Source organism: Mesitornis unicolor, unplaced genomic scaffold, assembly GCF_000695765.1.
Source record: "Mesitornis unicolor isolate BGI_N332 unplaced genomic scaffold, ASM69576v1 scaffold12698, whole genome shotgun sequence".
Taxonomy (NCBI): domain Eukaryota; kingdom Metazoa; phylum Chordata; class Aves; order Mesitornithiformes; family Mesitornithidae; genus Mesitornis; species Mesitornis unicolor.
In genome coordinates this window covers 1-10465 of record NW_010199828.1, presented here as the reverse complement: position 1 = coordinate 10465, position 10465 = coordinate 1, and the positions used below count along the sequence as shown (strand labels likewise).

At 38.5% G+C, this 10465-nt stretch overlaps 1 protein-coding gene across 1 annotated transcript in view; it reads left to right on the top strand.

The window, feature by feature from the left end:
• The window catches only part of LOC104544638 (cytochrome c-type heme lyase), a 4440-nt gene extending 1578 nt beyond the window's left edge, over window positions 1-2862 (top strand). The window contains exons 3-6 of the mRNA XM_010189562.1: window positions 42-190; window positions 1232-1351; window positions 2146-2232; window positions 2482-2862. Of these exons, the coding sequence (XP_010187864.1) occupies window positions 42-190; window positions 1232-1351; window positions 2146-2232; window positions 2482-2680 (555 nt within the window). The 3' untranslated portion in view covers window positions 2681-2862. The remainder of the gene's footprint in view (window positions 1-41; window positions 191-1231; window positions 1352-2145; window positions 2233-2481) is intronic.
• Window positions 2863-10465: the final 7603 nt, after the last annotated feature.

Genomic DNA, 10465 nt, shown 5'->3' with positions numbered 1-10465 from the left:
ATTCCTGCTCTAGTTTGTTGTTGATTCTCCTTGTTTTCTAGATGCCTCCTCCTAATCAGCAGCCATCCCCAGGTCAGCCTTTTCCATTGTCAACTGTTAGAGAAGAATCTTCCATTCCTAGAGCACACTCTGACAAGAAATGGGTCTACCCTTCAGAGCAAATGTTCTGGAATGCTATGCTAAGAAAAGGGTAAATACACTGCAAATTATCAAATAGAGTCTGAGAGTCTGGAATTCGTGAAGCAATGGCATTAGTTATTATTCATCGATATTATTTAAGAGTTTGTGGACTCTAAGCAGTAAATAATTAACTAGCTTTTTAAACAATTACTGGTTTTATAAACAGCAGGATGTCAGCAACTAGTGGTCAGAAAATTTTCTTCAGTGCATAGGCATAGACAAGTTTTGCATGATTGCCAGCTTGCAAACTCAATCCATGCTAAACCTATGAACTGATAGTAGAAGTTCTGTCGTTGTGAGAATGTTTAACTTGACTTTGTAAAGTTACTAAAAATGAAAATTGAGAAGCGGATGTTTTCATTCTTTACAAAAATTCAGTGTAGGCAAGATCTAACTGAGTGATAAATGTTTCCTGTGGCCTAAAAAACCTTCTGTGCTGCTGTTTCCTCATTCTTTGTAATTATTAGTTCATCAAACAGATGAACTTTAAAGACAGTGACTATTAAACCAGTAATTATTTGTTCGCTTATCAATATTCTTAAGACAATGTGTCATAAGCAGTCTGTATTGAACGCAAAAGTTTTGATCCTGCAAACACTGACATGCATTCAATGTTATACCTGTTGAAGAGGAATCATGGTGCAGGGTTAGAGACGTGAAAGGCATTTTGAAGCATATGCAAAATGTACTGCTTACAGGAGTTCTGTGCATTAGGAGTGCAAGTGGGATTTTTCCTAAGCATTTTTACAGATACCGTGGATGTGCTGCTGTTTGCACACTCTGATAACTTTCTGGGCCAGTTAAGCTGTTAATTTAGCTAGCTAGGATTTATGGATCTCTGTGATGGTAACTTTGATAACTATACTTTTACATAGAAAATGAAGTGGTTCTCAAGATTCTTAAGGAGGTGAGCCAGAAGTTTCCATACTACTCTGTGTCTTCGCATAAAAGCTTAAATCTCTTGATTCAAAAGCCCATCGGGTAAACTGAGGAAGGTGGAGTCCTTATGCTCTTTTGCTTGTAAGCTCTTTTCAAATTCTAATTGTTTTAGGTGGAGGTGGAAAGATGATGACATAACAGGTGAAGACATGACCAACATCATTAAGATTCACAACCAAAACAATGAGCAAGCTTGGAAGGAAATTTTGAAGTGGGAAGCTCTTCATGCTGTGTATGTACATACGAAATGGAAAGCAAGTCCTTTGGTTTAGCTCTGGCTTTTGTAATTCTTTGAAAGTAGAATGTGTCTTTAGTTTTCACAGGAATATTCTGCTGCTGATATATCTCAAAAGTTACAGTCTTGTAGGAGCCTGCATTTTGATTAATATGGAGGAAGATTATCCAGAGTAGCTTAACTAGAACTGAATAATTATTCCATCGATGAAACTGATGAGCATTTTGGTGGTGTGTGTATAACATGGATTTGGAGAAATTCTTACCATGTCTGTTTGAGAACTATTTAATTGAAGTCTTTACGTTCTGTAAAAAAATACAAGATGTAAACTTGGATTAGGAGTGAATGGTGTAAAGCAAAGTGTCACTTTTTAGGTCAGTATAGTCCCTGTTCCTGGAAGAGGCAGACTAGTTAAGCATTCTATACGTAAAAATTGTTCTCTGAAATTCCATGATCTTTCTTCAACATTACTTTGGATTATGCTTTTCTGTTCTTTAGTAAGTCTGTGGATTAGATTTGCTGAGAAGTGCCCTGTTGATAAGTTAGAACAATGGTGTGGAGCATATCAAAGGTACTTCATTGTACCAGCAGTAGACATTGTCAGAAACTGGGGGGCTTTTCAGACCTTTAAAAAAACCAAGCTGGTTTAGATCTCTTGTAATTAATTTTGTACTGTTGCTCTTTCTCCTGTTCAGTTTTTCTGTTACTAAAACAAATTACCATAGTGGTTTTAAATACTTAAAACTATTTTAGAAGGTAAAAACTACTTTCTTTTTTCACTCTGTGCACAGGGAATGTCCATGTGGGCCATCACTGATGCGGTTTGGAGGCAAAGCAAAGGAGTATTCACCAAGAGCCAGAATACGTTCGTGGATGGGGTACGTGGGCAGGAAAGAAGGTCTGACAGTGGGGTGGGAGGGCAGGGAGACATGTCTGAAAACGTGGTGTAGAATTAATTTTAAGATGTTTCAGAACTGGAATTGAAAATTACAATTACCAGGAGATAGGAGTATTAGTGGGGATCTTATGCCAATATCTGGATAAATAAATCTTAAATAGGACTTCCACTCCCTCGCCTAGGTTCATAATATCCATTAAAATATCTGCATGGTCTGTTGTATTTCCAGGTATGAACTTCCTTTTGACAGACACGATTGGATTGTTGACCGATGTGGAAAAGAAGTGCGATACGTGATCGATTACTACGATGGTGGAGCAGTGGATAAGAACTACCAGTTCACTATCCTGGATGTTCGCCCTGCGTTTGACTCTCTCTCGGCTGTGTGGGACAGAATGAAGGTAGCTTGGTGGCGGTGGACTTCGTAACTACTCCTGCGGTGCGTAATTGAAAAGTAAACCACTTTCCTCCTGGGCTAAGGAAGTGAATACTGGGACTTGAAAGAGAAATTCACTGCAGCTGTCACTGTTCTCATCATCACCACTGTTCGTTGGAGTTGGGAAGGGAGGATGGGGAAATCCGTTGTTAAGTACACTGATGCTTTATGGTGCTTTGAACGGAATAATAAAGTTACAGTAGCAAAAACATGCATCTTGATTTTCTTAAGAGCTGGGAAATGTTTTCCTATTTTGTCAAAGAATCTGCATAAGCCTGCTGCCTTTTCATTTCGTAACTCCAGTGCTGCACCAAATACATGAGGTTTCTGATTCTGAATGGAATTTTGAGTATTTCTTAAATAGTGAAAACTGGAAATTTCCTAAACAAGTTCACATAGTTACAGTGTTTGAATATTTAGTTGATGAATAGAGGGTAAAAGATCTGGATTGTTCCAAACTGCATGTTTTATTAACTGTATAAAACCATGTCTTTGTTTTCACATAGGCACTTTACCTGTTCAAGTACATGCTTCCTCAGAAAACTTCAGTCAGGTTTATTCTGTTAAAGGAAGTATAGTGTAGTATGAGTATTTTAAAAGGTATGTTAAATTGAGAATAAGGAGAATATGCTCATGCCTTAACCTGCAGTTTATCTTTGTTCAGAGCATCTGTTAGAAGCAGGAAATAAGTGTCAGTTAACCTTTAAAACATTTCTAAACCAAGATAAAATTGGTATTTAATGGCTATTTATTTGAGTATTTGAAAGGTTTGTTTTCTGATGTAAGAAAAACTTTCAGTATTTTCATGTCTTTAATGCCTGTCCCATGTACTGCATTCAGAACAGAATTAAGCCTTATTTAAAGAAACTCATGCAGTGTATCTGTATTTTTTATCTTGGCTTCAACTATACTGTAACCTTTTTTTTTAATATATGGAATCGCACAAGGGTGTGTGACTGCACAGTCACACACATTTCTGCGTAGTGATTACAGTGTGGCATATTACAGATATGTGTATAACTTGGCTGAAAGGGTATCAAAAGTGCCAAGAAATAAGGTTGATTTGAGCGTTTTCTAAGTGTGATGCATGTTGATGCTGTGCGGCTTAAGGAGTTGATTGATGTTTGTGCTTAGTAAGGGAAACAAACTTTTTTTTTTTTAAATTTTGCACTGTAATAGCTTTAAATTTGCATGGCTTGGTAAATTGCAGGTGCCACATAGCCGAAAACTTAAATTATTTCTCCCTTTCAGCATATATTGCTCTTGAGAATGAGTCTTCCATGCACACCACTTGGGAATGGGAGGAGTAAGAGTTTAACACTGTAACTTCTCGAATGGGAGAAGCTTCCTCCATGAAACTTCACAACCTTAACTGGGAAACCAGCTGTACAGTCATTTTCTGAAAGTGGTTAATTTTAACTGGAGGCTTCTTTTTTCCCCCCTTTTTTTTCCTGAGGGGAAAACCCCTCAATGTTTCAGTTGAGTAACTTCCCATTTAAGAAAAAATTATTCAGAGAATCTTCCATACTTAAGGTACTAATGGAGATGAATGGTTCCCACTTTGGAGGAACTGCCCTGCATGGTAGGAATAAATACTGACCTAGAAGTCCAGAATCCTAAGAGAAAACCACGCTCTTACCTCTGTTCACTTTCCTAATTTCTTTTTCACCTCTTTAATGATTCATATATAAATGAAACCCAGTTTGGGGCTTAAAAAAATCTCCATGTGAGTAGGCAATGCATGTATGTGATACCTGAGAAGTGTATGAGCTTGTTTGAAGCATATCTGATAATGAGAGAGCTACTCCTCTCTGTTCTAACAGTAAAGACTGAGGCTTACTGCTTTTCGGGGTGGGTTTTTTTCTTTGGTTGGTTTAGGTGTACATTTGGTGACTTGATAACCAACGCAGAATTCTGTATTTCTCACAACTAAATATGGAAAAGGTACCCCAGTGTGGGGAGTGCTTCAGAAGCTTCAACAGAACGAGTTCGTTGGTTTTGGAAGTGTGATGTTGAGTGCGTTATGGAAATTGTAATTGCTGATAAATCTGGTGGAAGGTGTCACGTGCCTCTTCCTGCGTGTACCGTCTCCATCTCACATAGATTCCAAATAGTTCTTTCTGTGCTGCTGTTAATGAATTGTACCATTCTATCATCAAACAAAACGAAATAAATTATACTTTTCTTAACTTTGGTATTTGGTGATCATATTTTTCGCTGTAAGAATTATTAAGATGAGCTCTTTCATTTGTCATGGGATTATAGTCTGTTCCAATTTATCACATCTTTGAATATGTACTACTTATTTATTTAGGTGAATACAGAACCAGAAACCAAGGACTAAATCCAAGTGTTCGCCAACCAAACCAGCAGCTCTCAGAATAAGGTGGCAACAAATACATTCGTGCTGAGTCTGGCTTCTGAAGAGAGGAATCCAAGGAATTTATTTTTAAATAATCTGGAGTGTAAATTAAAATAATTAATTTCTACGAGCACTAAGACTTAAGGAAGTAAACACAAACTTTTCTAGGTTTGGGTGGCTTTCCACATGATGTTAGCAGTTTAATATCTCTCACAGGATGAGTGTCAGTGTGATTAGAATTCTGATGTACACTTGAAACACTGATTTAAATTGATGTATTTTTACCCTTCAGGAGGATATTTTAACTGTAAAATACTGTTTAGGCTAGATGAAAGGTAATGTTTGTGTGTATGTATAGGCATAAATGAATATATCCTTTCTTGGTAAGTATAGAAAGGTATGGAGAGTTCATGAAGCTCAAAAAAGTGATGAAGTTTCCTGATCGGGCCCTTCTGGGAATTCTGCAGTGGTCCCAGTCCCACTCAGGCTGAAACAGGTATTTGGAACCCAGTATCTCAGACCAGCTTAACCTTGTGCACATGCAAAAGGAAAAGTGTGGACGCTGTCACTAAAGTAGGGCTGCTTTTTAAATGAAGTTCCTGTAAGTTCTGCTTTACTGTGCTGAAGCCCTGCTTGACCTGTTGTATTTGACTCTTGCAGCTCAGTGAGGTAGGAGCACACTCCTGGGCTGCAGCCGAAGATGCTCAGAAACTGCAGTCTCTGCGGCTGGTTGATGGAAAAGGACTCCAGTGTAATGCTCCAACTATAATCGGGTCTTCTGCCATGCATATGTAGTCAGGAGCGGTACTGAGCTTTATTACCTGGAGCAGGAGACCCTTCTGCATTCAAATACGTGGTTTTGGCCTCTTGCCGTCACATCACTTCAGGCAGCCAGGGACTGCCCTGCAGTTAGGGTGCCTGGCACCACGCTGCCAGTCTACAGTGGCACCAAAAATGTGGCTGCTGCACCTAACACCCTCCCTACTCTGCAACGTTGGCTCAGCTCCTGCTTTTCTGCAGTACGTCCCGTTGGTATCTGGGCAACACCAGCGCCCTGTGAATAGTGTGTAATTCACAGGCTGGTCCTGACGGGATGCCTGGAGTTCCTGGCTGTGTTGAGTCATCCTATGATATTTTGCCCTTGCACTGTAGGAAAAGGAGGGGCTGTAGCTCTTCTATAATTTTTTTTTTTAATTTCCTTTTTTCCCCTCCTTCTTCCCTAGAAATTTGCTCCTCTCTTTCAATATTATGCCAATGGTCTTAGCTTCAATCGCTTTATGAACTTTTCAGCTAAACCCTAGAATTTCTGCCTTGCTTTGCTGTAGAAGAGAGGTTGTATTGCTGGTAAGAAGGTGTTTGTGTCCACTGTTGATTACTGTTTGTTTTTTTTTACTGCCAAGAAAAGTGTTCTGGATTACCGTTTTTGAATTACAATGTGAAAGAGATATGCTAGTTAAGTGTGAAACGAGACAACAATGCTGCCTAACGTTTGCATAATATATTTACTACCAGGACTTTAATGTGCTCTCTAAGTAATTATTTAAAGTCTAAAAGACGATGATAAACACTGTTCTTCCTCCAAGAGGCTTGAGAGTGGCAAGGGATCTCTTAGTGCTCTAAAAATGATCATAAATAGTCTATCATCTTATACACTCTCATTTTTGTCATTCAGCTCCTGTGTCAGAGTGTGGAAGAATAACAGCTAAAGTGCCAAAGTTCAGATGATGGAGCCACGGGTACTAAAACTGCTGTGGCTCAGCAGCTAAAAATGAAGGAAACTGGTAAACTAAGGAGCACTGCCTAAGTTTTTGACTCTTACTAAGGCTGTGTTTTTTTGAGAGGCTAGAAATGCCCCTGTCAAAAATGGCTCTCCTTTACTTGCTATAGAGATCCGACCCCAACATTTACCAAATTAAATTACACTTCAATCCTTTGCCTCCCTTGGCCTAAACCTGGAGGCAAATCCACATAGTAAGGTTCCACAAGCACATGCACTTGTGGAAGATCAGCTTCCTTGGAGGACAGAATGTGCTGCTCATAATGCTAGCTGTGCTTTCGTTTTCAGTGTTATGCAGGTATCTTGACGTATCTGCTTTTTAAAAATACACAGCACTGCTAGTTTTCAACACTTTTTTGGTGTGTAACTTCAGGCATTTTTACTCTTGCTGAAGCAAGTGTGTTCTGTTTATTATTCTATCTTAATTTGTGTGAGGTGAATTGCAGGCAAAGATCTACAGGCAGTGAAGCAGGTATTGATTCTCTTGGCAACATCAGTAACAGTAGGAACCTATGGTCACGCTAGAAACGTCATGGAAAAAGCATCCTTTTCAGTTTGTACTGGAGGATTAATCACTTTTATGTGCACCTCCTTTGAGGAAAAAATAGCTTGTATCTTAATTTTTTAATGAATATGACAGTTGCATCTATTTGGTCTCACTACTTTTACATCTAATTGTATAGAAACCTGTGGGGAGAGTACTAGTTTTGACTCCAAACCTAAATGTGTGGCCTTGAGCCTGTGTGAAATGATGCCTTATTTGCCACTTCAGTCAACAGAAACAATGCCACTGATGCCAACAGCGGCTACTCACAAGATGTGTCTGTGTATCTGCAGCATGGGTACGTATTTTTATGGCTGGAGTCTGAATGAATCCAATTTTCAAAGGATAATGTAAATATATTTGAAGTATTTGGATTGTTATTAGGCCCCATTAAAAATATAAGAGAATAAATAGTTTCTTTTGCTGATGCTTGAACCATGGCGTCTCTTATAAAATAGAAACCGTCACATTTGTTTTCAACATTTTATGGCAAATAAGCCCCATTAAAGACAAAGTCATGGTTTTCATTTTCCAATGCCAATTTTGTGGTAACTACAGAAAGTTTTAGCTGTTTCTCTAACATGCTGCTGCTCTTGCCTCCATCTTCTGAAGACTGTGACCCCATAAACCTCCTGTCTATAGAGACAGCTAATGTTTTAATTGATCATTAGTAGAGTTTCAGAATGAGTTTCCATCTGCCAAAAGATTAAGTGTCTTAGCGAATTGACTTCGAGCAGTTTGATGCATGGAGGATAAATGCAAGTGCCTTTAAAAAGAAGAAGAGAAAAACTTACTTCTAAAATACTTAAAAGGAAAAGTAGAAGGAAAGATTTTTCCTCTGATTTTTTTCCCTCAAATTAGAGAAGGTTTTTTTTATCTATATATCGACAAGAATTCATTAGCTCATTTTCAAAATCCAAAGAGCAAAACCTTATGAAAATGTTGAATTTAGCCTTAGAACAAACCATGTAAATTTTGGCAGCTTTAATTTGCTACATAAATTTTTTTGTTAAATGGCTTTATTCCAACTTTAACAAACACTTGCTTTGGGCCAAAAAACCCCAATGAAGACTTTTCTACTACCTGTACTTGAGAATACTGAGGGAAAACATCTCTATGTTTTATCACAATTTTTCACAATTAGGGGGTTGCTGCTTCTGTTTTCTTTAAACTTTTGCCTTTTAGCTTATTTGGAGTGATTTTTACAGGTTTTCGTGTTGCTTTCTCTCGGCTGTTTTTGTACAAGCCACTTTTGGGAAAACTTCTACCATTGTGATAACATAGTGATATGATATGATATGATATTTACTACATTATACATATACCACTACTACAGAAATAATGGCTTCTTTCTTAGGTATCTGAAAAATCAGGGCTATTTAACTCAGTTAAGAACAGTTCTAGATGGACAGAGGTACCCCCTTCTGCCTGCATCAGAGCTGTGAGTGTTGTGGTAGCAGAAAATACAGGCGCTGCAGCTGTCCTACAGCGGTGCTGAAAGATGGACATGATTTGTATTGCAGGGGCTATCCGTGGTTATGGGTTCCTCGTTAGCGTTAGTTTTGTGACTAAAATGGGCAACTGCAGTGAGTTTTAGACTCGTCCTAGTGATCCTTTAATGTGTTCTAGTGTACACGCTTTTAGGACCTCTTGCAGTTGCAGTAGCTGGGATGGACGTTTGGAAATGATGGCGAGAAGATGTAGATGGATGTTCGACATTGACTTTTTATTCCACATGTCTACTCCTCCTCTCTTATTTGCCACTCAGGCGAGGGGAAAATGGGTTTAAATGAACAGTTTTGTATATAATCACTAGTGGTTGTCGACACAACACCTAATTGATTTGGGCCATAATTATAGTGAGTGGAAAGTGGATACTACTTTTGCAAGTAACACTGGGGAGATTAATCTTACCTAGGTATGAAAGGTTGTGTTCTGTTTGCATTGTCAGGCAAGATGGTAAATACTGGTATCATCAGTGACATATTGATTTATGACAGGATGCTGGAGCTGTTTTAATATAGGCTGACTTTAAAAAGCAAGATTTTTTTTTTACTGTATTTGCCATGTGTTGATGGGAAAGCATCCATTTAGAGAAATGAATATGGTTAATGTTATTCTATCAAACACTGCAATGTTTGATGAAATCATCAAAAAAAAAGAGGGAAAATAAGATCTTGACTTCCAATTTAATAATAATGGAATATGAAGGCCAGATTGTAACTGTAGTTCATTTCAAATTTAAATATTTAGCATTTTCACTAGTCTGCGAATACAAAAAAATTTATTACATTAAGATGGAATTTAGATCTTTGACATGAAGGTGATATTTTCATAGTGTGAAAAATATCAAGCTGACATTATACTGTCTCATTTGATGACTTCCAAATGTCAGAGAGCAGTAACTTATTCATGGGGACCTCAGTGTCTTGTGATAGTGTCAATTTAAAAGACATTTACATCGACTTTTTTATTTAAACACGCAAAATGGAATATGCAAAGTGGATGAGGAGAAGGGGGAAAGACCAGGGGCAAGAAAGTTCTTCATAATAGAACGAGGCACTTCTAAGGCTAATTTCCACCGAAGCCGTCTGACAGCTGCATGGGTTCAACCTGGTGCTGCTCCTGACAGCTCCCGTCTCCTTTCCCTTCGCGTTATTTCCCTCCTTTCTCACCTCAGCACTCTCATGTTTCTTGTTATTTCAACGGAACTCAGGGAATTAAAAATAGCATAATATACTTTACTGGAATAGTAAACCACCCATACCTTGCTTTTAAAAGTGATTTTGTAATAATGGAAGATACTGAGTATTTATTTTCAGTGATTATACCTGGTACTTGATACCATTACCTGTAGACCTCGGTCAGATGGCTGCTAATATGATCATGAAGCCACCATAGTTGACTACAAGAAGTATAGGTTTATATTCTACTAAAATTTCCTCTATGAGTTCATGTGGCTGCGCTTCAGTTGAGTATCTACACCCTTAGGACAACCGGGTTATTTCAAGGCAGCTGCCATGCGAGGGTGCACACCTAGGGGCAGGGCAGGGGGCAGCCGGGCACCGCTTCTGCACAGGGCGGCCATTTTGTT